A 27784-nucleotide genomic window follows, 5' to 3' on the forward strand; every position below is an offset into this window, starting at 1 on the left:
TACGATACCCCTCCAATCCAATACTGATCGAGGCTTCGTTGATGGCGTTGGTACTAACTTGGTTCAAAGTTCCTTCTTTATCCAAGAAGGCAGGTAGGGTATACTGCTTGTACTGCACCGACCGCTCAACCGTGCCAATTACCTCGTGGAGGGCGGTTTCTGTGGATTTTCCTTTGAGGTAGGTATGCTGGGACTTAGAGAAAGGCGTTCTCTCCACAATCATCCTTAAGTGGATGTCCAAGATGCACTCTAAGGTCTTCAGCACGAAAGAGGTTAGGCTGATTGGTCGAAAGTCCTTCGCGGACTCATGACCGCGCTTGTCCGCTTTCGGTATGAAAACCACTCGTGTACGTCTCCAGGAATGTTGTACGAAACCTAAAGAGATGTAGCTCCGGCAAATCTCAACAAGCCACGGCACAACTCTTTCTTGCTGCTTCTGTAGTATGACTGGCATTATGCCATCTAGGCCTGGAGACTTATATGCGGAGAGGCCCAGGTGATCTTATCCTCGGTAATTACTGATTTGATAATCTCGCACAACCAAGACCGCCTCCTCGCGGTCGTGAGGGCCGACTTATTCTTCCAGTCCTTGTATGGTTGCCAATATTCTGCCTGTAGCGATGTTGAAGATTTCCCTGGTCAGCTCCCATTCCACCACGGTGACAGTGTCTTTTTGTTGTAATTTGTAGGGCACGAGACTTTAAAGGCGTTAGGGAATACCTTTCCCAGAGCCCCCACCTTTGAATTCAGTTCGTCTATCGTGCCAATCTTGCCAATTTGCGCGGCGGAGAGTTTGTTCTTGATTACTTGACCAAACTTCCTCCAGTCGATAGGGGGTGTCTGAAAGGTTTGGAGACCTCTGCGGCGAGATCTAAATTGAAAAGTATCCAATTTGACTTGAGAAGGATCTCTGGTCAGACAGTCCCCAGTTCCCTAGCCTAAGAATCCCACTGTCGGTCAGTAGGGTGATATCAAGGACCTCCTTTCAACCGTCACAGTTTCTTACTGCTCATCGACGATGTAAAATTGACTGTTTTTGGAGTCCTCTAATATTTTAGCAGCTCGTTGAATGAATTATCTTCGAAAATCTTATTTCAACAATTTCTTGCTCACACAGGCTTCCACTGTCTTGATAACCACGCGTTGCCTATGTCCACCAGGATCATTATTCGTTTCGGTGCAAACGCTCGCGAGGGTAGTTGCTCAGCTAGCTGATGGGGAAATAAACTTGGTCGGGGTAGGGTGGGGATAATCAAAAGTATAGGAGGTAACTATAGGGATTATTGGCTACAAAAGGAATTTTGACGATTTTAGTAAAATAATTTATTCGATTTTCTATTTTTTTATTAAATACATTCATCTCGGTGAATTATAGTACAGCTAACATTACACTTAATCTAAATACAGTAGATATTCATGAACATCCATTTTGTTTGTTTGCGCTTTATACATTTTTGTTGGTAAAAACTGGTATACGTAGTTTTCGCAATTGGCGTATAGTAAATTCACAATAAGTCACAATGGTTCACTTCCTGCATGGAATGATTAGTTCAATTTTTCTTTCAAATCAGCGTCATCAGTTGCTTTCTTGGCTTCGTTTGCTTCGTACGCCTAAGGGATGAAATTAAAGATAAATTATTAATTTTGCTTTTCTTTCGTAATATAAGGATGAAGAAAAATGTCTGGGACTTAATGAAGTAATAGAGGAGAATATACACAGGAGGTGGAGCCTATACCCTTTAATTTCTGACCTCATCTGAAGAAAAATTACACTCAGGAAAGCAAATAAGTCGAAAATCGGAAGATCGGTCCTTTAGCTATGAAAGGTTTTGTTGATCATCATGATTTTTTCAGATTTTTTTGGTGGGTACTTGCTGAGAATGGGCCCTTAATTTAAGTGACCCTGACCCTGGCCCTCTTCCTCCACCGTTTCCCAATCAGTTTCAAAACTAAGACCTGATTCGGAAAGCACTAATCGAGACCTTTCATTCGATACCGCACATAACAATATTCGGGAAAAAAATTACACCCCTGTTTTGCATACAGGGAGGCCCCCCACATAGAACGATATAACTCATCGCATGCGTGGGTGTTATTCCTCTTTATTCCACAATTGCCACCCCGTCTTTCATTTAAATACAATACTCAATACTTCAATTAATTAAATTTTCTTATGTTTTAAACAATCCAACAAATGGTCCCTTTCCCTTAAATTTCATAGTCCAATTTCAGTTTGGAGCTTTGTTCGTTGTTTCGATCAGTAGGGGCCATTTCTCTTGAAGAAAAGAGTAATTCCGTGACATATATTGCAAATTAATCTTAGGGTATGAGCGCGTGCTCACAGATCTCTCCAAATTTGGTGTCAACCGGTACAACCGTTTCAAACAGATGGACAAACAGACAGACCTGTAAGAAGTTGCCAGGTTTCCCATCAGTATACATATTGATGTGTAAATATATGTTCATGCACTTTTTTCTGGCTGTGCATCAGTTAGGGCTTGCTCGCTCATCTCTAATGCGTGGACCAAAATGGCTATGGGAAGGACACCCAGAAAATAAAACCAACATGGACGAATTGAGAAGGAGTAAAGTTATGGTCCAGGGGCTCGGAGCTCCAGTACTGGCGGCTTTTGGGATTTAGCAAGCGAGCTGCAAGGCATCGATATCCCCCGACCGCAGTGCCTGGGTGGTCGACAACTTGGCCACCGTGGCATCAAATGCTGCAAGTGACATAGATTTAAAGAAAAAAGTTTTCATCCAAAGCAAGACCTTAAATGAATGGAAATCGCTGGTCCATGAAGACGGTTTCTACACCCATCGCATCTATCCAAGAAGGACGACCGCAGGATATACTTAAAGATCAAGGGATTGACCCATTCAATTCTCCGATCTCCACCAATACTAAAAACTGCAACAAGTGTGGAAAGTATATTAAAGGCTAAGGGCGGCGGAGTGTTTAAAAAGGATGATCCGATCAGGACTCATCAAGAACAGAGCCCTCACATGGAGAAACTATCCTTCATGCAGCTTGAATAAAAAATAGTTGACCTGTCCGAGTTCATTAAGGATAAGCACAACGTGCACCAAGCTATTAAAAACATGATGAGAGCCGTTAGATTTTTAATAATAGCTCACAGGAAGAGGAAAGGGCACCCAAGCAAAAGCTGAAAACAGTCGTCCAGAGAGTGTTATAGGGAACCCAAGTAACACCTAACCAAAATGCCATCGACTTGCTACCAAATAAAAAAGTGCGGGAGAAAGATGGCGATCCTTCAGGGAATCAACAGGCGCCTAAGAGCAAGAAAGGAGCGCCAGCAGTTCGGAAGAACAGAGCTAAAAGTCCAGAAAGGATGAAGCCTGAACACTAAGTGTGATCGTCCGCGACCTAAGTGAAACCTAAGGGAACCGAAACTGGTCGATGGGCCAAGGTCTCCAGCAAGGGCAATCTGTCGTACGCAGAGACACAAGAAAGTTTAAAGCCCACCCCAATCTAAAAGATCTAGGGGCAAATATCAGCCAAATACGAAGAACCCAGAAAGGCGATCTTATGTTTGAGCTGAAAAAATCGAACTTGGGCAGAACTGATGGCTCTCGTAACCAAGTTAACAACTCACTTGGGGAGAACGCCACGGTACGGGCTCAAAGACATGAGATCTATATATAGTGCAAGGATCTTGATGAAATAACATCCTGGGGAAGAAATTTACACGGCACTGAAAAAGCAATATAAGTTAGAGAAATTGGGTGAAGAGTCCATTATGAGTCTCAGCCTATGCTAGTACTCAAATGACCACAACGCGACTTGCAGTTGAGGCAGGAGGAAGCTATTAGCGGCAGGAAAAGTACGATTCATATGGGTTGTGTGAGGTCTGACTGAGCAACTTTCATGAAAGGGGTGCTCCAAGTGCCTCATATTTGGACACTTCACGAAGGCATGCACCGGCAGCATCAATTGATGCAGATGGTGCGGGGAGCAAGGCTATATTGCCAAGGAATTCAATAGACATCCCCAAATGCCTATTGTGCGAAGCAAAGAAGCGACGAGATAACTGGCATATTGCCGCAAGTAGCAAATGCAATGAAAAATGAGGTTCATTCAAATAAACTTCAATCACTGCAGAGCCCCCCAGGATTTACTTAAGCAGATCAACCACGAGTCTGCAAGTTGCCCTCGTCAGTGCACCATACAGAAAACGTCACGGGAGCGTATGGGTCACAGGCTCGATTGGTAGAGCGGCAATATGGGCTTACGGTAGGCAAAGCTACACAGTGTACCATAATTCAGTCGGCCAGTGACCTTCTGTGGCCCAGAAATATGCATCGTGTGTGTGTACAGCTGCTACGACCCACCCAGTCACGCTTGGTCTGAGTTTTGAAAACACGTTCGACAATCTTGTTTACGACGCAAGCGCTCAGAGTCCGAAAGGTGATTGCCGGTGATTTTAATGCGTGGGTCCTGGAATGGGGACCCAAAGAGAATATCGCAAAGGACCGAACCCTATTAGAGGCTTTCATCCAGTTAAATATTATTCTGGCCAACAAAGGTAATGTGAGTACCTTTTGGAGAGGAGAGTTCACTTCAATGTAGGCCTGACCTTTGTTAGCACTGTACTGAATCGTTGTCTGACCCGGCACGTTAGCGAGGACTAACCCATAGCGATCACCAGGTAATTATCCTCGAATTAAGGAGACAGCCATACAGTAGGCAAATAACATACCTAAAGCCTAGAAGGACATCAAGCTGGTCCGCAAAAGCACTGGTTGACCTTCACGAAAGAGTGACTGGACCAACCTAAGGGGGGCTGTCAGCCCCACGTAAAAATCCCTTCACGTCACGCAATGCGTCTCTAAGGCATGTGGCGCGTCCATGTCTAGGAAGTGCATATTCCCCAGTAGAAAACCCAACTACTGATGGAATAGTCAACAGGCCGGCCTTCGATCAGCCTACCACCGAGTGAGAAGAACCGCCCAGAGGGGTAATCGATATGCTGTAAAAAGAATATGCGTAAAAGGAAGCCCAGAAAAATGTCAAGTTTGCCATCCAGCGGAGCAAAAGGGAATATTTTAAGGGGTTCGGGACGGATGTAAACCTGTGGGGGAGAGACTATAGAGTTATGATTAGATGATTCAGACGTCGGGGGAGAATGGTAGCTTGCCAGGAGGATTGGGATATGATGAACTCTATGGTCGCAACGATGCAAAGTAAACTGCGAAAAACGGAAGAGTTGTGAAAAGGGGTAGACAGAAGGAGACCTAGCTAAAGTGAGCTAACTCCGGTCCGTGATGTAATACCTAGGGTGGTTTTAGTGGGTAAAAATCCCGCACTTTGACGAGCCCAGTGTCTTTTGAAGATTTCCAACCAATTACAAAAAAAAAGATAGACTGACAGACAGTAAAAAAAATTTAATTAGGTGACTGACGGTTTCGTCCATGACAGAGGCAACTTATCAGATGCTGCCTCACCTATCCTCTGGGAGAAGCTTGACGAAAAATGGCAACAGATGAAAATCGCTTCTTTTTATATAATCTCAAACACGACAAGGGTGCGTATTAGAACCATCCTACACTCGTCGGTACTTTAACCCCAGCCAGGTCAACATACTCAGGTAGATTTTAAAGTTGTCGCCCTCGCGTTTGGTGTTTTCTACCTCTAATACCACCTGTACGAAGTTCATTTAATGTTGATGATAAATTTTTCGGTTCCAATTACTATGTCAAATATAAATTGGGGAAAGGAACTCATAATGCTGACTGTTCCCCTACCCCTACAGCTTCAACAATTGATCTCACTGAATTTCTTCATTGGTGAAGAGACAAATCTGGTTTGTGAGCAAGTGATTTCTAAATTTTCAGCGATCATGTAACTGCTACAACTAGTAGATACCAAACAAGGATCCAGAAACTCTTTCGTCCGGCGAAAGTGGACCCTTTTTTTCGAGCCCTTTACCTTTGTTCTGTTCAGAAGTGAGCTCAGCTTAAGGTTGCGCCATTTTACTCTGTGAACTTGAAGGAATCAATCATGGGATTAATAAAATTGAGAAGCTGATTCGTCGAATAGACTGGTCTGAGAGCTGCTCTCATTCCAGTGCACTGAATACGCATATCAAAAACTATAAATTGAGTGGTGCATCTAGAGCTGTCCCGTATATTGGGCTCATAACGCTAGTGATGGCTGTATGCCAAAATAATCAAGGTCCAACCCCATTACATCGTCAAACTGGATGCAACCGGACGAGTATTGAAAAATTATATAAATGAGCTTTGATCTACCCTGGTACGAAAACCAAATGTATTCACGTTTGTAGTATAGCGCGTCAACCACACGGTTCGCTATAATGCGCTTCAAATTCTTCCTGGACTCACTTCCTCTACTGTTTTGCACCAAGTTGAGGGGACCCTCCTCTCTATGGCACTACAACCCAAATTGAGCCTTGACGTCCCGAATGCATCGCCTCCAATTATCTCGGTCCAACCTGCCCGAATACTACTTCCGCACGAAGCACCAATCGGGCAAGAATATTTGCGGTGATTTTACCAATAAGGTGCCTATGGTATCAACTGAGGCCACCTTCATGACGACATTTTTGAGCACCGATTTAAAAGGGGGAGGGGGGGGGGCGAGACCAACTTCTTGCTTAAGTGCTGACACTATAGGGAAGCATTACCTGGCCCTCGTTGTCGTCATCATTAGTCGGACTAGCTTCGGTGGGATTTTTTGCTCGATCATTATTCTGTACAGAGCATTACGATTTACATTATTGTACGCCGGATAGAAGTCAACAAAGAGTTGGTGCACTTGGTGCACATTGATATCATATTCCCAGCACTTTTCAAGCACCTGTTTAACTGCGAATATCTGCGCCGATCATGTTCTTTGCTTAAGTGAGCAAACATATCAACACAGTCGGGGTGCTTGAGGAAATATGTCATGGTCTATTGAAACCCTCCACATCCTCCAGACAAGGCAGCATGAAGAACGTCGATAATAAGAAGAAAGAATATCGGTGACACGATGCGACCCTGGCGGACCCCGTTTTGCGACCTCAAATTTGTCTGAGCTCCTAACTCAATATAGCACGTGACATTTTGCATCAGCATGTGCCTCTTTGATAATAGCTACTAGTCTCTTCGAAATGCTCTTTATGCGTAGGATACTCGAAGTATACTCCTGGTTACGCTGTCGAAGGCCTCCCCGAAATCGATGAAGAGCAGATGAACCGAAGATCTAAACTCAACGCACTATTCTAAGATGGTGCGTAGGATGTTGTGTCAATGCAGAAACCATAGAAACGAGGAAACCAGCTTGCTCTCCCTCCTCTCGATCAAGCTTTCAAGATGTTGTTTGATGTGGTCAAGGATTACTTTAGCTATTATCTTTGCTATATAAGTCTATAAGGTCAATATCTATGGTAGAAAAAGAAGACGAGGCAGAACCTGCTTAAGATGGAGCGCTGGCGAAGGTAGAACACCACACACCTTTGAGGGATATCGAATAGTGGACATCGGCGCAAAACCGGGATGTCTGGAATTCCTTATTAAGGCAGACCGGATATCCTTTTGTTGCGCCGTTCATGATGATGATTATTATCTTGGCGAAACTAAGGAGCGCAAAGATACCTTTCGAATTGTCACACTCAAAACGGGTGCCCTTTTTGGAATCTTAACGATCATCCTGTTCTTCCACTCACTGGGAAAGGTCTCGAATTCCCAGGATTCCCGAACCAGTGGAAATTGTAGTGATAAATATCTCTGTGAGGAGACCGCAAAGCCCAGTGGCTCCACCTCGTTTGAGTGCATTGATGGCCTTCTCTTTTGTTTGGAGAAGCAGTCCCTATCCACACGTTACGGCAACTAAGCATTTCATCATCATCATCAACGGCGCAACAACCGGTATCCGGTCTAGGCCTGCCTTAATAAGGAACTCCAGACATCCCGGTTTTGCGCCGAGGTCCACCAATTCGATATCCCTAAAAGCTGTCTGGCGTCCTGGCCCACGCCATCGCTCCATCTTAGGCAGGGTCTGCCTCGTCTTCTTTTCCTACCATAGATATTGCCCTTATAGACTTTCCGGGTGGGATCATCTTCATCCATACGGATTAAGTGACCCGCCCACCGTAACCTATTGAGCCGGATTTTATCCACAACCGGACGGTCATGGTATCGCTCATAGATTTCGTCACTGTGTAGGCTACGGAATCGTCCATCCTCATGTAGGGGGCCAAAAATTCTTCGGAGGATTCTTCTCTCGAACGCGGCCAAGAGTTCGCAATTTTTCTTTCTAAGAACCCAAGTTTCCGAGGAATACATGAGGACTGGCAAGATCATAGTCTTGTACAGTAAGAGCTTTGACCCTATGGTGAGACGTTTCGAGCGGAACAGTCTTTGTAAGCTGAAATAGGCTCTGTTGGCTGACAACAACCGTGCGCGGATTTCATCATCGTAGTTGTTATCGGTTGTGATTTTCGACCCTAGATAGGAGAAATTGTCAACGGTCTCAAAGTTGTATTCTCCTATCCTTATTCTTCTTCGTGTTTGTGTTTGACCAGTGCGGTTTGATGTTGTTGGTTGATTCGTCTTCGGTGCTGACGTTGCCACCATATATTTGGTCTTGCCTTCATTGATGTGCAGCCCAAGATCTCGCGCCGCCTGCTGGATGAAGGCAGTTAAATATGGAGGCGATCAACTATACTAAGGGGTTCATCAACTGATGGTCAAAGTAAGTAAGTAAGTAAGATCATATTTTCTCTCCTCGGCAAGTGATGAGACAACTGCTGAAATATGGACATCGGTTGCACCATTTTTTCATCGACTTTAAAGCCACCTGGTGGTCAAAGGGTAGTATAGGTCCCGGGGCGAAACGTGGATTGGTACCCACGATGGAGCATAAAACCTGGGAAATGCCTGCTGAACCAACACCAACAGCTCTACTACCAAACCCTATCTCCACCTCCACGTGGTGACCGCTGGGAGCTCTTTCTTGACGAAAAGCTGCAGACGGAGAAGGATGAAGGCGAGTCTCCCGCGCCTAAAAACGGGACAAATTGTACCAACTGGTCCTCCAGGTTGGGGGTTGGGTAGGGCTGACAACCCTACACGGAAAACAACCTGTTACGAAGCCACAACAGGAGCCTCGGATAGGACGGATTTTAAAACGACGGACCCGGCAACGACAAAGGAACTAAGCATTTCATCCGCAAGAATCGCTGCTTCACCGGATGTGATACGGTTAAGAACCGTGTTGAAGTGTATCTTCCGCTTCTTAAGCTGCTCGTCACCGTGAGTGAGTGCTAACGTCCCTCACAGGACTACATGAAACCTCTTTCGTGATGTTGTATACAATCTCGAAATAATCTGCGATAGCTTCTGCTTCTCCAACCAGCGCAAGAACAAATTCTTTTTGTCACACGCAGACTATGTTGAACTGTGCGTCAATAGAACCTTAAATCCCTTTCAAATAATTTAAATGCTGAAAACACCGCAAGAATCAATCCTTTTCATTCATCGATCCGCTTCCACGATTGCCTAGTTAGCCAGATATTTTGACGCCTCTTCTAGACGTGGGATGAGCAGCAATCGAGAAGAGAGCATTTCTTATAACGGCCCAATGTTCATCGATAATCTCAGACGGGTTACCCAGGATATCTGCCGGCCGATCAACAAAATAGCTCTCCTAGTGTTATGCGATAACTATTTCATATAAGCTGAATTTGCAGAAATCCACAAACCTCTCACCATTATCTTTACGGTCGCCAATACCGTGCTTCCCGCCTTCACAAGGTGTTGTCAGAGCCTGTTTTGGCATTCAGATCACCTATCACGATTACAATATCACCTTTGGGAAGACCCTCCTGAACTGCGTGTAATTGCTCATTCAAAGCGTCCTTCTCATTCTTCTCCACTAAATCGAAAACCTCTGTTGGTGCACAGTATTGTACAATTGTAATGCTTTTTAACTTGTACCGGAATCTTGCAATCTGAGTCCTGCCAGAAATCGGTTCCCATGCCAAGAGATCGCACCTTGCAGTAGCCATCGGTAACAATCCAACACCGGATGCGCGTCTGCTACCACTTGGATTTCGAGAGTACAAAAACATATTGGCGAAAAAGGGAGAGTGGTACTCTCTAGAGTCCCACCATATTACTTCCCTTAGACCCCAATGTCCAACTTATATCATTGAAATTCACGGTCATTTGGGAACCTTCGGTACCGTTGTCGGGGAGCGTGCACACATTCCAGAAACCAATTATACTCCATTTTCGATAGCCGAAAGTCGTAACTGTGAGGCCCGCCTTATCCGTGGTGTTGTTGGCTTTTCGGTAGCAGCATAGTTTTGAAGTTTCCGGGTTGCTAGCCCACATTTAGCCCGGAAGACTTTGGGTGTATCCATCAGCTTCAACTCCCAGAGCATTTGATTAGCTTAGTTTAATTTAGCATTTCCAGGCTTTCTACAAGAGATTCGATGACACCATCCATTGCTTTTAGTGGCGATGACGCAGAGTCCGAACTAGTAGAGAAAAAATCTAATCTTCCAGGAACAAAATTAGACAGCGGTGACACTACCAGCGAATCCTAAAAAGCAACTCGTGGTGAACTACATTTGCTTTGACCATGGTCGATGGTATTTTCACCGTTTAATTCGCGTGACGAGATCTCACTGGCTAGAATTGCTTTGAATATCCAAACTGATGGAAAACGACCAAAAGGTCAACCAAACAAAGATGGTGAATTTAGAGCGTTTGGACTCCAGCTGCACCAAGCCTATGACCGAGAAGCTTACGACCGAACGGGATAAGAAAAAAGGAATTTCGAACACAGGGTTTTTTTTGACAAATCAGGATTTTAAAAAGTTAGTTCTGACCAAAATATTGGACTTCGGTGAGGTTTATATTCACTTCACAGTAAACAAGCGAACTCGATAAGCCTTGAGGAGCTTGGTATTTAGTATGCGAACTCTGAATACCTTGGGCACCTTCAGTTTCAAGTAAGACCCTTACCCTGGTAGTCAGGCTGGCCAGGGTGGACATTCTTCCCGGACTACTCGTGGGACCAAGACATGAACACAATTTCAAAAATAAAAAAGACCGACGATAGAAGAAGAGGGGGTGATGCCAGGCGCATCATCGGAGGACGAGCTGCTGGCATTCAGCCAGGAGATAGTAGCCGTCGAGAGCAGTACACTCGATGCCAGCCGTAGCACCGCTGTGCTGAAACCAACCGTAGGGACCTCCCGGAGCGAGGCGTTAGACAGACTAGTGGTTTCCAGTTTGCAATCCACTACCGTCAAAGTGGGCCTCGACGTCGGGGGATCCCTGAAAAGTAAAGACCGACAAGAACGTCGGTCACCGCAAACCAATTAAAAAGTGTCAGAAGGTGCACTGGTGTCCTGCACAAGAGCGAACACCAGAAGGCCATGCATATTCTCAGCAAGATTGCTAAGAATAAGAAGGTCGGTACTGTAGACGAGCGGGATGCAGAAGACTTCGCTAAATACCAGGCGATTGTTGAGGAATACAACAGCAAACGTCTGGTAGGCGAGCAGAAGGCGAAGCCCATCGATCTGCAATGGAATCGATCTCAAGACGAGGTCGAGCAAGATTACAAGCGGAGCAGAGTGGGTAAGAACTCGGCCGCTAAGCAACATCTGAAGAAAAGTACGCAGCAACAGTCAGCCGACGGGCCACGAACTGCGAAACTCTTCAGCGACGTGGCCAGGAGTCACTTACGTGTGGCGCTGGCGGATGGTAATTGCGCCGAAGATGTGGACCATTGTTGAGGCCAGGCTATCGGAGATGGTCATTGAACATCTTTTGGATGCCAAAGGCAAATACATGACCATTCCCTGCTTTGATTCCTCTCAGGTGGGCCATGGGTTTCACGTTATAGCTTGCGAGGACCAATTCTCCAGGGACTTTTTCGGTTCTTGCGTCGCTAATATGAGCGATGCGTGGCAGGGCGGAAAGCTCAATGTCACCTTCTATGGCGAGATTTTCAGAAGACCGGTTGCTCGCATCTGGTTGCCGAAGATCTGCAAGTCCAATCTCTGCACCTTCATAATCCCAGTATTCCCACGGACAACTGGTTTGTTATCAAAGAGGAGGAACCTCAGACAAACAGTCAACCTTTTCTACTCCGTATAAACGGAGAGTGCCTGGAGACACTGGAAAAGGTCGAGCATAAAGTGCGGTCCGGAGTCAGAAACGCAAAGGTACAAGTGGTCCGCTCTGCAAAACTGGACGACGATCTGGATCCAATCGACGTCGCGAACGAGCTGTTGGAGGAGATGATAATCGACGGTCCGCTGGGAACTGACGAATCCTGAAACGCAGCAGATCATGCTGAGGGTAACGCAGATAAGGAAATTAAAAGGTAACACCGTCTCCGTCGCTAGTAGTGACTATTTTATTAAGCAAATATCGATATTTCGAGAATAATTGGGGGGGGGCAATGCAAGGCATACGCTTTGGGGCAGCTCGAAAATCAACGAGAGAGATGAGATATCCTTTGATTTTATTATTACTTCAAACTTATCGGTGTGTAACAGGGGCAGTACACCAACCTTTCAGTTCCCCAGTTCGGAGAACTGCGACGGTTAGGAGAAGGTCCTTGATAACACCTCTAATAATCGACAATGGGATTACTAGGATGGAGGACTGGAAAGTGTCTGACCAGAGATCCTTCTCGAATCACAGTTGGATACTTTTCAGTCTAGATCTCGCCATAAAGGTCCCCAAACTCTTTAGAGACTCTGCGGTGCGGAAATTGATAGAATTGACACGACAGACGAACTGGAGTCAAAGGTTGGGTTTCTGGAAAAGGCATTCGATACCGCCTTTAAAGTCTCGTGCCCTACTAAGTACAGCAAATAGACACTGCTACCGCGATGGAATGAAGATCTCTCCAGCCTCAGGAAACTGATGAAGGACTGCCTGAAAAAATACAAGTCGGCCATCAGGACTGCTAAGAGGCGGTCTTGGTTGGAATATTGTCAGAACATCGAAAGCACCACTGAATCCGCGAGGTTCAGTAAAATTCTAACTAAGGAACATGAGAGCCTATGATTTCTTAAAAAGCCGGAAGACTCCTGGCCAAAATCTTCTAGTGAAACCTTGGAGCTGCTGGTTCAAACGCACTTTCCCGTCAGCGAGGAGGACTGTGAATCAGGACCTTGCTTGGGGGGTTTGCGGCCACCCCAGTTGTGCGAGACTACCAAATCAGTAATTACCGAGGAGAAGATCGGCTGGGCTTCTCCGCATATAAATCTCCAGGCCCAGATGACATAATGCCAGCCATGCTACAGAAGCAACAGGAAAGAGTTGTGCCGTGGCTTGTTGAGATTTACCGGAGCTACATCTCTTTAGGATACGTACGACAGTCCTGTAGACGTGCACGAGTGGCTTTCATACCGCAAGCGAGCAAGCGCGGTCATGAGTCCGCGAAAGACTTTCGAATAATCAGCCTGACCTATTTCGTGTTGAAGACCCTAGAGCGCATCCTGGACATCTACTTAAGGACGATTGTGGAGAGAACGCCTTTCTCTAAGTCCCAGCATACCTACCTCAAAGGAAAATCCACAGAAAACCGATTGGATTACATCGATTGGATTACATCGATGCTAAATACCGCTAAGTCGGATCTGGGAGGCAACCACTTGTCCAGAGCTGTGAACAGAGGCACGCCCCAGGGTGGCGCCATCTCTCCGGTGCTCTGATTAATAGTAATGGATGAAATTTTACGAACATTGGACAGCAGCGGGGTGAAGATGGTGGCGCATGCCCACGACTTGGTGATGTTAGTGTCAGGGATGTTTCCGTCCATTATGAGCGACATCATGGAAAGAGTGTGGTGAAAGGTATGCCTGTGGGCCGCAAGATGCGGACTCGGAATAAATCCAATCAAAACGGAACTGATGCTATTGACCACCAAGGCAAGGATACCTAAATTCCACCTACCACGGCTGAATGAACAAAGATTGGTTCTTTCCTCAAATGCAAAGTATCTGGGTGTCATCCTGGATTCAAAGCTAAGTTGGCGATTAAACATAGAACTGAGGGTTAAAAAGGCCTGTATAGCCTTCTATGATTGCAAGAGAGCCTTTGTAAAGAAATGGGGTCTCCGGTCGAGGATGGTTCTCTGGATGTACACCGCTGTAGTGCGTCCATCCTAACGTACGGCTCTATTGTATGGTGGCAGGCTTTAAGATAAAAATACACTAGGATGAAGCTGAATAAAATTCAAAGAACCGCATATGCAGGTGCTACTGGGGCTCTCTCTCTCAATGTACTTCTGCATCTCCTCTCCCTAGACCTTCACATTACATATATTGCGGCGTGCGATGCCGTTAGAGTACGTGAGTCCGGATGCTGGGCAGCGAAGTCCTACGGCCACAATAACATCCTAGACGAAGTACCTCGGGAAATCTGGGCATTCCCCACGGACTATGGCACATGCAAGCTGAATTTCACGAGAAACTTTACTGTGGACTTTCCAACCAGGACAAAGTGGACGATCGGCGCCGTGTTGCAAGGTTATGATTCAGTATTCTTTACCGATGGATGAAAGATGGCCTGTGGAGTCGGCGCGGGGGCTTCCTCGAATACACACAGTCGTATGGTCTCCCAGGTTTCGCCAGTGCATTTCAGGCGGAAGTACTGGTGATATTGGAAGTCTGTCGATGGCTGGAGCAAGATTCGAGTCTCAAGCGTAACATAGCCATCCTGACCGACAGCCAAGCGGCCATCAAGGCCTTGTATTCAGCGACGACATTTTCCAGGCTGGTGGGACATAGCAAAGATGTCCTGGACCGTTTAGGCGGAACGCTCAAGGTCACCCTCCTCTGACTTCCCGGGCATAGGAACGTAGAGGGGAATGAGCGGGCTTGTGGATTGGCCAGGCGAGGCTCTGCTCTTGGCAGCCCTTCGGTGAATACAGTCAGTGTTTCGCTGGCGGCTGTCAGGGGCGGAGTCTACTCACACAACCTAACAGCCGCGGGCTTTAGATGGTGAAGGCTTACGAGCTGTGCCAAGTCAAGGACAATTTGGCCCGCTTATAACATAGCCCGATCACGAGAGCTCCTGTACCAGACGCATGGAAATGTATTCAAGATTACGGTGGTCTGCGCGGGGCACCGGCCCATAGGGGACGATGCCTCCAGGCTCGGCATACCCTACAATTCGAATCGCCGAGGCAAAAGTTTTCCGCTCTGCAAAACCGGACGGCGACAAAGATGACGATCGACGGTCCGACGGGGACTGACGAACCCCCCACGCAAGCAGATCATGCGGAGGGCAACGCAGATAAATCTGCAGCACTCGAAGTGCACCTTGGCTAATCTGCTTGTCTTCCTCCTAGAGGAAGGCATCGACATCGCACTAATACAGAAGCCCTGGGTCGGAGGCGACCGAACCACCAAAGGACAGCAAAGCAAATATTTTAATTTATTCCACAGAACAGGATAATAGTAATGGACGAAATTTTACGAACATTGGACAGCAGCGGAGTGAAGGTGGCGTATGTCGACGACTTGGTGTTATTAGTGTCAGGGATGTTTCCGTTCAATATGAGCAACATCATGGAAGGAGCGCTGCGAAATGTGTGCCTGTGGGCTGCAAGATGCGGACTCGGCATAAATCCAACCAAAACGGAACTGATGCTATTCACCACCAAGACAAGAATACCTGAATTCCACCTACCACGGCTGAATGAACAAAGATTGGCTCTTTCCTCAAATGTAAAGTATCTGAGTGTAATCCTGGATCCAAAGTTAAGTTGGAGATTGAACATAGAACTGAGTGTTAAACAGGCAAGTATAGCAAGAGAACCTTTGCAAAGAAACGGGGTCTCCGGCCGAGGATGGTTCTCTGGATGTGCACCGCTGTGGTACGTCCATCCTAAGGTACGGCTCTATTGTATGGTGGCAGGCTCTGAGAAAAAAATACAATAGGATGAGGCTTAATAGGATTCAAAGAACCGCGTGTGCAGGTGCTATTGGGGTTCTCTCTCTCAATGTACTCCTGCATCTTCTCCTCCTAGACTTCCACATTAAATACGTTGCAGCGTGCAGTGCCGTCAGACTACGTGAGTCCGGATGCTGGGCAGCGAAGTTTTACGGCAACAGTAACATCCTAGATGAGGTACCTCGGGAAATATGGGCATTCCCTATGGGCTATGCCACACGCAAGCTGAACTTGACGAGAAACTTTCCTGTGGACTTTCCAACCAGGGCAAAATGGAAGACCGGCGGCGTGTTGCAAGGCTATGACTCAGTATTCTTTACCGATGTATCAACGATGATCTGTGGAGTCGGCGCTGGGATTTTCTCGAATACACCCAGTGTATCTGAGTCGTATGGTCTCCGAGGTTTCGCCAGGGTATTCCAAACGGCGGTACTGGCGATATTGGAAGTCTGTCGATGACTGGCGCGAGATACGAGCCCCAAGCGTAACATAGCCATTCTGATCGACAGCCAAGCGGCCATCAAGGCCTTGTACTCAGCGACGACATCTTCCAGGCTGGTGGGGCACTGCAGAGACACGCTGAACCGTCTGGGCGGCACGCTCAAGGTCACCCTCTTCTGCGTTCCCGCACATAGGAACATAGAGGGGGATGAGCGGGCTGACGGATTGGCCAGGCGAGGTTCTGCTCTTGGCAGCCCTTGGGTGAATACAGTCGGTGTTTCGCTGGCAGCTGTCAGGGGCGGAGTCTACTCGCTTTACCTAGCAGCCGCGGGTGTTAGATGGCGAAGGCTCACGAGCCATGTCATGGAAAATTTTCCCCGCTTATAATATAACCCGATGACGAGAGCTCCTGTGCCAAACTCGTGCAAATGCATTGAAGATTACGGCAATCTGCACAGGGCACTGGCCCATAGGGGACCATGCCGCCAGGCTCGGCATACCCTACAATTCGAATCGCCGAAGCTGCGGAGAAGGAAGGGAAACCCTCACGCACTTTGTCTGCGATTGCCCAACTCTAGCTAGAGTCAGGTTACGGACATTGGGTAAACCATTTTTTGGTACCTACCTACCTACCTTGCAATATTTGGATAATCTAATAAGGATTAGAACAGATAATAAGCTCAAAAAGAGGTCACCAACCTCTTGAACTATGATACTTACCGCCTTCGCTATTTTCAGCAAGTTGTTAAACGTTGCTTTTCCAGTTTGCTGTGCCATGCCTAGGAAAATTTGTTTCTCCGATGCCGTTAGTAACAAATACGGAGCGTTGAATTCAACTGCCTTTCCCGCATCCATCACTAACACCTTATCGGAATCCATAACAGTGTGTAGTCGATGTGCTATCGTCAATACTGTGCAATTATCGAATTTTTCACGGATCGTAGTCTGAATCAAGGCATCTGTTTGAGGGTCCACATTGGCAGTTGCTTCGTCCATTACAAGTATTTTGTTTTCTCGTAGAATAGCACGTGCCAAACAAACCAATTGTCGTTGTCCAACGCTGAAGTTACTTCCACCTTCGGAAATTTTGCTTTGGAGTCCAAACGGAAGATCCGTGACCACGTCCTTAAGCTTGACCTCGGCTAGAACTTGCCACAGCTTTGCATCAGAGTATTCATCGAACGGATCCAGATTGTAACGCATTGATCCTGAAAAGAGCACAGGTTCTTGAGGAATAATGGAGATTTTTGTTCGCAGATCGTGTAGTCCTATTTCGCCGGTGTCTATTCCGTCTAGCAAGACAGCGCCTTCAGTGTACGATAACCGAAACAAGGCATTGATGAGCGATGACTTGCCAGCGCCCGTGCGACCGACGATTCCTATTTTTTCCTTTGGCATGATTTCGATTTGCAAGTCCTTTAAAACAACATCTGAATCCGGATCAGGGAAATATCTGAGGTAGAGATGGTCGAACTTGATATGACCCTTATTAGGCCATTCTTTTGGTGGTTTCTTTTCCGCCGGCGCTTCAAGCGCTCCCTCTTCCTCAATCGTTTCATACTCAACTACTCTTTCCACTGCGGTCATCGTGTTTTCGAGTTCGGCCGATTGACGCATTCCCCATTGCACCATACCAGTCATTCCTAGGGCTTGGGTAATTGCCAAACCAACGCTTCCACCGTTCTCGTTGCCCATTATAAAGAAACTTAGCGTAACTGTGGCAATGTATATCACGCAAATGCAGTCCAACCAAAATCCAAAAGCACGACTTGTAGATATGAACGCGAAGAAGACCGAACTGTGGGAATCCTGAAGATTATCGAACTCGTTGATAAGAACTTTTTGAGCACCGAAAGTTCGTATTGTTGACAGCCCATTTAGTGAGGCCGAGAGATGCGAAAAGATGGGTGACCGAGCTAAAAAATGGGGATGTTGTTAGTATCGAGACTGACGAAATACTGCACTACTACTTACTCACTGCTTCCATACGTTTGATATTCCGCGAAGTTTGCAAATAGAAGTTCCGCAGATTGTAGAATATCACTCCCATTATAACGGTTGGTATGAGGAACCACACGTTAACTACTACGACTACGACTACAATGCCGGCAAGCGAGAGGAAGATCTGTATTACGTCCATCATTACAGATGGCAGAATCTCATCAACCTGACCCATATCCTTCGAGAATCGGTTGAGGATTCTGCCCGACGGATTTGTGTTGAAAAAGTACATTGTGGCACGTGTCACGCCACGGTACATGTGGTTGTGGAGGTTTATTGACGAGGTCATGGCTACACTGAAGAAGAGAAAACTTCTAGCTAGTGTTACTATCACAGTGCCCACAATGATAGCAGAGAATATATAGATGTCTGTCATGTTTTCGCTGTCCGCCGAGGATTCAATCTGTGTTTGGTTGACTCCACTAGTGCTTGTTGAATTGACCACATCACGTGCTGCTTCTTTATCCACCCTGGAACAACATAAAACATATTAAGACAAGGTTCCTAGCTTTCTTAGAATACTAAGTTGTTCGATAAGTTTTGCGGTTCAATAAGAGAGGGCGTTGCTACTAGCCCGATTTTTTTTTGTTATGTTGGTACACTCTTCATATGAACGTATATGAAGTTTCATATCAATCTGTCAATTCATTCTTTGTTTACAAACCATTTAGTATGGACGTGTCACAGTATTTTTTACAATGGGAAAAGTCAAGTATCGTGCAGTGATTGAATTTTTATTTTTGGAAGGTTTTAAAAGCAAAGGAAATTTAGGAACGAATGCTGAAAGTGTACAAGGAAAAGAAGCCTCCAATTAGTAGAGTTTAAAGATGCTTGCCGCATTTAGACGTGGTCGTGCAAGCCTTGAAGACGATCCACGTTAAGGACGTCCAAAAACAGCAACAACAGCACAAGTCGTAGAAAAAATGCAGGATATCGTATTGAAAAATCGTCGAGTGACTGAAAGAAATTTAATAGAAGCCCTAGGCATCTCATGAGGCACGAAAACTCTTTAACCAGGCAAAACAAACCGGGGACTGGCAGAGGCATAAAAATGCACTGAATGCGTATAGCCTCCGAAGGATCGAACAGATCACAGAAGCAACCAGGCTGTACAAGGCTGTGGCCAAAGACGGGGGAATACCCCTGTCTGCTTGAAAAAGGAAGATGGGACATTTACCGAGAATGAGGAGGACAGGGTACACCTGCTTCTTAGAACCCATTTCCCGGGGTCCTACCCCACGGTGGCAGGCGACAACATTCTGCCTGACACGCCAACAACGAATAGAAGGGGAAGGAAGGAGAGCTGGAAACTAGCAAAAGAGGTATGCTCAGAAGCTAGACTAAGATGGGCAGTGGGAACTTTTAAACCACTGAAATCTCCCGGAATAGATGGCATTTTCCCAGAACTTATCCAGAGAGGGTTAGGAATTATCTTAGAGTCTCTTCTGAGGGTGTTAAGGGGGAGCATAGCACTGGGATACATACCAAGGGCACGGAGATGGGCAAAAGTGGTCTTTATTCCGAAAGCGGGTCAAAAGGATCCTTTTCACCCTAAATTTTTCAGACCAACTTGCCTAACATCGTCCGTACTCAAAACGGTGGAGAAGGTCATAGACAACTATATTAGAACTAACGTTCTAAAGCGTAATCCCCTACATCACTGTCAGCACGCTTACCGGGCAGGACGGTCAACTGAAACTGTTCTGTATCAGCTGACAGAGGCACTACGGGATGCCATAGAAACAAATTGCACTGTGCGCGTTTTTGGATATCGAAGGAGCATTCGACAACACATCGCACACGGAGATACAAGATGCCCTGAGCCGCAAAGGAGTGGGAAGCACCCTGACTTTATGGATGGTCAGAGTGAAATTATGCGGTGTTTCCAACGATTAATTAATTGAAGTAATAAAAACTTGTTGTTTCTTTTCCGTTGGTTCCACCACTTCTTCCCGAAATATCGGTATTTGCAAGAATAAAATACCCACACCAACGGAAAAGAAACAACAAGTTTTTATTACTTCAATTTATGGATGGGCAAAATGCTAGAGAGTAGGCAAATAGAAGTACCGATAGGTACAAATTCAATTGTCATGAATACTACTCAAGGCTGTCCGCAGGGCGGGGTAATATCCCCGCTTATGTGGAGTATGGTAATGGACGAACTCCTGGACGAGCTAACAAATACTGGAATACACGTCCAAGGTTACGCGGACGACATTGTTTTAATCTGTAGGAGCAAATATGAAGATACCCTATCTTATAGAATCCAAACTGGACTAACTCAGTCAAAACCACCATAGTACCATTCATTAGGAGGCGTAAGCTTGATCACCTGAGAGCCATAACATTACATGATATGGAGGTGAAACGAGAAACAGAGGTCAAATATTTGGGAATTACGCTAGACGAAAAATTACTCTGGAAAACACGTATCGGAAACACTTGGCGGAAAGTCACTTGCAGCTCTATAGCAGGAAAAAAATGGGGTTGCAGCCCGAAGATAGTACTTTGGATATATACTGGAGCGGAAAGAACCGAATACAGCACACAAGCCAGGGAGTGACACAAACTCCCAAGACTGGCTTGCGTGCGTATCAGTGGAGCAATGAGGACATGCCCAACGGCATCCCTGTAGGTCCTTGTGGGATTAGCCCCTCTCCATACAGATGCAGGCAAGGAAGGCAATATTCAGGATGGCCGGTAGTATGAGTGAGGCGGGGAGCTGCCTAAATCGAAGGAAGATCGCTATTCTTTCTAGGCGGTATCCCTAATTACTGATACCGAGGGATAACATGACAACGAGGTTTCACTTCGATAAGAAGTTTGAAACACGTTGGAGTAACATGGCAAACTGGGAGAGCATGGCTGCGACATACGGCTTAAACCAGCAACTGATTACTTGGTACACTGGGGGATCCCTCACAGCAGAGGGAGCGGGTGCCGGTGTCATTGGTCCAAGGAAAATGTACTTTGAGCCAATGGGCAGGTACACTAGCATATTCCAGGCAAAAATTTACGCCATAGACAAATGTGGCTCGTTTAATCTGCAAAGGAACTATAGGGGGGCAGAAAATAGCTATTCTCACCGATAGCCAAGCAGCGATCAAGGCACTTAGGTCCAACCAGGTGAACTCTAAATTGGTATGGGAATGCTTTGAGAGACTGAATACACTCGGCTCGTCCAACAAGGTCTGGATACTTTGGGTTGCAGGCCATGCTGGGTTGGAAGACAACGAGGCGCGGACGAACTAGCCAAGAAGGGAGCACGGACGCCTTTAGACGGGCCAGAACCCTTCTGTGGAATCGGAAACGCTTTTATGGCTATGACATTAAGAAATGAAGAGGAACGGTTGAGGGAACTATGCTGGGCGAGCCTATCAGGAATGGAGCAGTCCAGGGTGCTTATAGGGGGATACGAACCCAAACGCACAAAGGATTGGACGACGTGACACAGTATTTTTTACAATGGGAAAAGTCAAGTGTCGTGCAGTGCTGGAATTTTTATTTTTGGAAGGTTTAAAAGCAAAAGAAATTTATGAATGACATTAAGAAATGAAGAAGAACCGTTGAGGGAACTATGCTGGGCGAGCCTACCAGGAATGGAGCAGTCCAGGGTGCTTATAGGGGAATACGAACCCATACGCACAAAGGATTGGCTAAACCTCAACAAAAAGAACATTCGAATCATAATGGGAATTCTCACTGGTCATTGTCGGCTGAACTAACACCTAGGGAAGCTAGGGATGTCTACGAACACTGCCTGCAGGTTTTGTGAGGAGAAGGACGAAACCTCTATACATGTCCTGGGACAGTGTCCGGCACTTGTGCAAAGTAGGTCGAGGCATCTGGGAGAATACTTAATACCGGATGAAAAGCTGAAAGATCTGGAAGTAGGGAACATACTAAAGTTCCTAACGGTTATCGGTCTGCTTGAGATACCATACTCAATAGGTACACTATAACCAGTAAAAGGGGCACAATAGTTCTTCAAGGACACGGTGCGACTTTCCCTTAACAGAATAATAAATAGGTATCTCATTGGGCGCTGTAAGCAATGTGGCACAATGGGCGCGGCATTCGCTAACAGTGGAACAAAAACAAATTCCTATGCGACTTTCTCAGCAATATTTAGACCATTTTCGAAATGGATTTTGAGTGTCGATTCATCATTATGGATGAACACCATGATCCTGAATAAAAACGAGAGGCAAAGAGTGGACTGAACCTGGTTCTTTCGGCTCCGAAACGAGTTCGTGTCCATAAATCGTCCAAAAAGATGTTAGTCAGTTTTCAGGGATGCGAAAAGAATTTTCGAACCGCAAAATTTTTTAAAAAATCTGGTACTTACCAATAGGAAACGAAATAATCACCGCCAGAAGCTAATAGTTGCGTACCAACACACAAAATGGTCAATATGCAAAACAGGAGCATACCACCTCCTGCTTGAAAATATTTCTTGTAAAGGCTAAGCCCAATCGAGCCAAACTGTTGCATCTCTTGAACTTGCATTTGAGTATCCACAACTTGTTGCTCCTCGGCTGAGTTCACCGAGGATTCACTGTTTTGTCTCTGGTGAAGTTTGTTGACACTTGGAACGCGCTCATCGAGGGTTTCGACTTTGTCAGGCTCCGCAAGTAAATTAGCGAAGTCTAACCCACTTTCCTTCAGTTCAGAATACGTTCCAATTGCGCTAACTTTTCCGTGTTCCAAAATTATAATCTTATCTGCTTGTTGGAGGAATTGTAGCTGATGTGTGACCAGGATTACGATATGGTCGCGAAGATATTCCCTCATACACTGCTCAAACAAATGTTTGCCGACGTGAGTATCCACAGCACTTAGAGGATCATCGAGAAGGTAGATTCCAGCTTTCCTATAAACGGCTCGGGCTAAACTTATTCGAGCCTTCTGGCCTCCGGATAGGGAAGCTCCGCGTTCTCCTACGATCGTTCTATCACCAAATGGAAGCAATTCAAAATCACGTTCTAGTGCACATTTTTTCACTACCATTTTGTATCGTTTCCTATCCATTGGTTGACCGAAGAGGATGTTCTGACGCACGGTACCGGTGAATAGCCAAGGCTCCTGTGATGCATACGAAACCACTCCTTTGATGTAAGTTTTTCCAGAGTCGAGTGGTAGTTCGCCGAGTAGGATTTGAATCAAGCTGGAAGAAAGTAGCCCAGTGATAAGTTCGTACTTTAAATTTGGAATGTTTACCAAAGTAATCAGCCTTTCAAATAATACAAACCTGGACTTACCGGCTCCTACCGGTCCAATGACTGCAACCAATTCGCCCGGTTTTGCGGTGAAACTTATTCCATCCAATGTGTTTTCAGCAACGTCTGGGTCCCATTTGGCAACGACTTCGTGTAGTTCGAGGTGCGCTTCCTCAATTGGTTGCTCATTATTCTTATTGCCATTATGAATTATTTTCTGATCTCCATTGGTATCTTTGTCAGTGAGTGTCTCATAATTGTCCTCAAGAACAACCTTATCGTCGTCCGGACTCTTTACTTGTGTCTCAGCATAGAGCATGTATGCCTCAATTCTCTTCAAAGAGACAAGGGTTTCAGCCAGCTGTGAGATTCCTAAGTTTGGACAAAATCATGGTAGACTTATGGAAAACTGGAGAATGGGGTATCACTAAAACTAACCTTGTGGAAAGAATACGGTCATAGTTTGACGTAATATATTGTAGTAAGCGATAATAACGAAAGCTTTGTCTGCGGAAACGTGGTAGCCCAGAAGAGCATACACTATCAAGCTCATGAAAATCGAAACGCGCGTTACAAAAATAATAAAGGACAAGATGACTCCGCGTATGTAGGATGTGTATCGAATCATTTTGATTTCCCGTTCACGTGCTAGGGCAACCAATCTACCAAAAGGTTTTTCCCAGGCATACATCTTGATCACTTGAATGCCCTGGACAATTTCATTCATCAGACGCACACGTTCATCCGTCCTAATCGCAGTCTTCAGTCGTAGAACTGAAGTCTTCTTTCCTAAGTACCCTTGAAGTGGTATGAACAGCAACATAAAAACGACGCCAGCCACTGCCGAAACACCGATCTGTAAAGACAAGAACTGTGTAGTCCAGACCATTTCAACAGATATTTCCCTGCTTACCTGCTCATACATGAGATATAAAACTAAAATTGTTTCTGCTGGACCAACCCAGAGATGGTGAAGGAAGATCATTGATAAATCCAAGCGGCCAACGTCATTGGACAACAGGTTCACAATTTGGCCAGCCGTAGTATTCCCGAGGGCTGTTTTGCTGAGGCGAAGAGCCTTTCGATAGATCATACTAATCATGGACACACGTAACTTCATTCCACAGTGCACTTGACTCAACATAAAAGGATGGACAAAGGCAACATTTAGGGCACTGCATAGTATCACAGCTGCGGCATACAGATAAGCTTCAGTAATGTTTCCACCGGGTTTGGAATAGAATGCAACTAGACTCCCAAGAAAAAGGGGTTGTGTGACTCTGAAATAAAAGTATAATATGATGATTAGTTTGCAGATGTAGACGGTTAATTTGAGGGCCACAAATTAGGAACAAATGGTGCCGGGAATCGATTAAAAAAAAGTTAGTAGGATGTAACAAAGCTGGAATTATCAACCGAGTAATACGTTTTAGAGGGAAAGTCCAATTAGGAGACCTAATCAGGTATGAATCGCGATGAAATCAATGCTGATGGACTCCTGGCGATCGATTATCTCCAAATTGGTCGAGTCTCCATATATCATACAACCGAAACCTTGCTGAAATAGACCAACGGATACCACCTAATAGCCTAATCGGGGTTCGTATATGGCCGACCCACCCTGTGAATTGGGGCTTAAGAATATACTCAAAGCCTTCCCTGTTTGTTGTAAGAGGCAACTAAAAGGGATAGACATTTGTGGGTTAGCAACCTGTAAATTGTGAAACTTTATTTCTACAGAAACGTCAACAACGCCTCGGATAGGGACTGACCTCACGGCAACGACCTTTGGCTATCGAAAACAGACTCTGATTGGTTTCTGGACTGTGCGCACGCTCCTCGACAACGGTAGCGAGGATCCTCAGAATGCTCGCTTTCTCCAAATTGACTGGGAATTCCAGCGATATAAACTGGACATTCTGGGCCTAAACGAAGTAAGATGATGGGACTCTGGAGAGTACTCCTCTCCCTTTTGCGGCAATGTGCTTGTACTCTGGAAAGCCAAGTGGTAGCGGACGCAAATCCTGTGTCATCTGGGATTCAGTTTCTGACAGGCTAGGGATCATCACAATTGTCCAATGCTACGCACCAAAGGAGAATTTCGATGAAGTGGAGAAGGATGTTTTCTAAAAACAATTACACGCTGTTCAAGGGAAGCTACCAAAAGATCTACTGAGTAACGCGCCTGAGAATATCAAGCATTGGGCCGCCATCAAAAACGCTCTTTTCTCGGGTGCTACACAGGTCGTTGACCACGTCTCGAAGGAGCGTCATAAGATCTGCCTGACTGCGGGGTTGTGGAAGCGGATCGATAAACGGAACGAGTTGAAGGCTCCACTGACCGCTGCGAGTGATGGCAGGCGTGAGGCGCTTGAACTTCGATGTCGAGCGAAATCCCGAGAAGTTCAGCATAGTGTACAAGAGAGATTGCAATTATGCTGGTCAGGTGAAGCTGAAGATGCCGCAGATTGCAATGATTTCAGAACTGTATACCGCATCACGAAAGAGCTTGGATGTGGTTTCAAATCTTTCGATGGTCCAGAGAAGGATGTCAACGGTCGACTTCTCACTTATGATGATGGGCAACTAAAGAGGTGGAAAGAACACAGCAACATGCCTTTTAGCCATATTACATCTGGTGAGGTTTGTCCTCTTGTGGATGAAATGGTTAGTCACCGTAACATGCGGATACGGACTGTTCCTTTAACCAGAGGAGAAAGATTTCGGCCATAAATACACTCAAACGGAGTAAAGCCGCTGGGCTTGACGGTCTCCCCGCAGAGCTATGTATCGCTGCACCTGCAGTTACTACAGATCTGCTGCTTCCACTCGTACGAAAATCTTGGGAATCCGAGACTTTTCCCAGAGAGTGGAAGAAGGGGATAATCGTTAATATCCCAAAAAGGGGTACACGTTATGAGTATGACAATTGGAGGGGATCTGCGTGCTCCTTGCCATCGTAAAGATAATAACTAAAATGATTCTGGAACGCATCAAAGAATATCTCGAAAGCTTGCCCGACAGAGAGCAGGCTGGTTCCCGCTCCGGATCCTCCTGCATTGACCACATCAACAGCCTATGGATCATTTTGAAACAGTGCGCGGAATTTGCACCTGCTCTTCATCGATTTTGAGAAAGCTTTCGATAACGTGAACAGGGAGTGTATCTGGAATGCTCTACACATCAGGGGCATTTACGAGAAACTAATAGTCATTATCAGAGCGACATATGATGGCGCAAAATGTCACGTGCTGCACTGAGGTAAAATGCCTGAGGATGTTGAGGTCTAAAGTGGAGTCCGCCAGGGTTGTATCTTGTCACCGATATTATTTCTTCTTGTTATCGGTGGCGTTCTTCATTCTGCCTTGTCTGGAGGACGTGAAGGAATTCAATGAACGATGACACCTCGAATACGCTGATAACATCTGTTTGCTCTCTCATCAGGTCATGGACCTTGATCAAATAGCTCTGGATTTGAAAAGAGAGGCAAGTAGAGTTCCACTGAAGACAAACACCAACAAAAGCAAGGTTCTCAGTCTGACGGGCCATCATACTTTCCCTATCTGCATTAATAGGCAGAGCACCGAAAGCGTCGATCAATTTGTATATCTGAAAGCGTGGGTTCTACCGACGGCGGCGCAGAACTAAATGTTGCCCGACGTATTAACAGCGCTAGATCTGTTTTTGCTGCCCTGCCCAAAATCTGGAAATGCAGTTATCTCAACACTAAGATCAAGTTGCGACTATTCTTTGCTAGTGTTCTTTTTGTGTTGCGTCGTATCATCGGAGTACGCTGCCCTGATACCATCTCAAACAAAGAATTTGGTTGGCGCACAGGCTTGGCACTCGTATGCGGTGTGATCGGAAGGGGGAAGTGGCAGTGGATAGGTCACACATTAAGGGCGACAATTGCATTGCGGACTACGCCATGCAGTGGAATCCACTCTCCCAAGATGACCGATGAGTGGTTTGCCCCAAGGCGCAGAACAGTGGAGGACGAGTGTAAGCGTCTCGGGGAGTCATTGGATGAGCTGAAGCGCAAGCCATGGCGCGTACCTGTGGTTGACGCGCTATACCCCACCAAAGGTATTCTATTTTAGTTGCAAATATTCTTTTTCGACTTCAGTCCCTTGCTTGTGCACTGATATCAACTTGTACACGTATAA

The 27784-nt window shown here is 45.9% G+C and overlaps 1 protein-coding gene across 2 annotated transcripts in view; it reads right to left on the reverse strand.

Moving 5' to 3' along the window:
* Positions 1-1326: 1326 nt before the first annotated feature.
* LOC119659171 (probable multidrug resistance-associated protein lethal(2)03659) overlaps positions 1327-27784 on the reverse strand; it is a 120740-nt gene continuing 94282 nt past the window's right edge. For both annotated transcript variants that reach the window (XM_038067124.1, XM_038067125.1), the window contains exons 5-11: positions 24532-24898; positions 24057-24474; positions 23651-23990; positions 22748-23566; positions 18370-18866; positions 17116-18311; positions 1327-1611 (exon numbers count right to left, since the gene is read on the reverse strand). In XM_038067124.1, the coding sequence (XP_037923052.1) occupies positions 1546-1611; positions 17116-18311; positions 18370-18866; positions 22748-23566; positions 23651-23990; positions 24057-24474; positions 24532-24898 (3703 nt within the window). In that variant the 3' untranslated portion in view covers positions 1327-1545. The remainder of the gene's footprint in view (positions 1612-17115; positions 18312-18369; positions 18867-22747; positions 23567-23650; positions 23991-24056; positions 24475-24531; positions 24899-27784) is intronic.

This window comes from Hermetia illucens, chromosome 6, assembly GCF_905115235.1.
Source record: "Hermetia illucens chromosome 6, iHerIll2.2.curated.20191125, whole genome shotgun sequence".
Classification (NCBI taxonomy): Eukaryota; Metazoa; Arthropoda; class Insecta; order Diptera; family Stratiomyidae; genus Hermetia; species Hermetia illucens.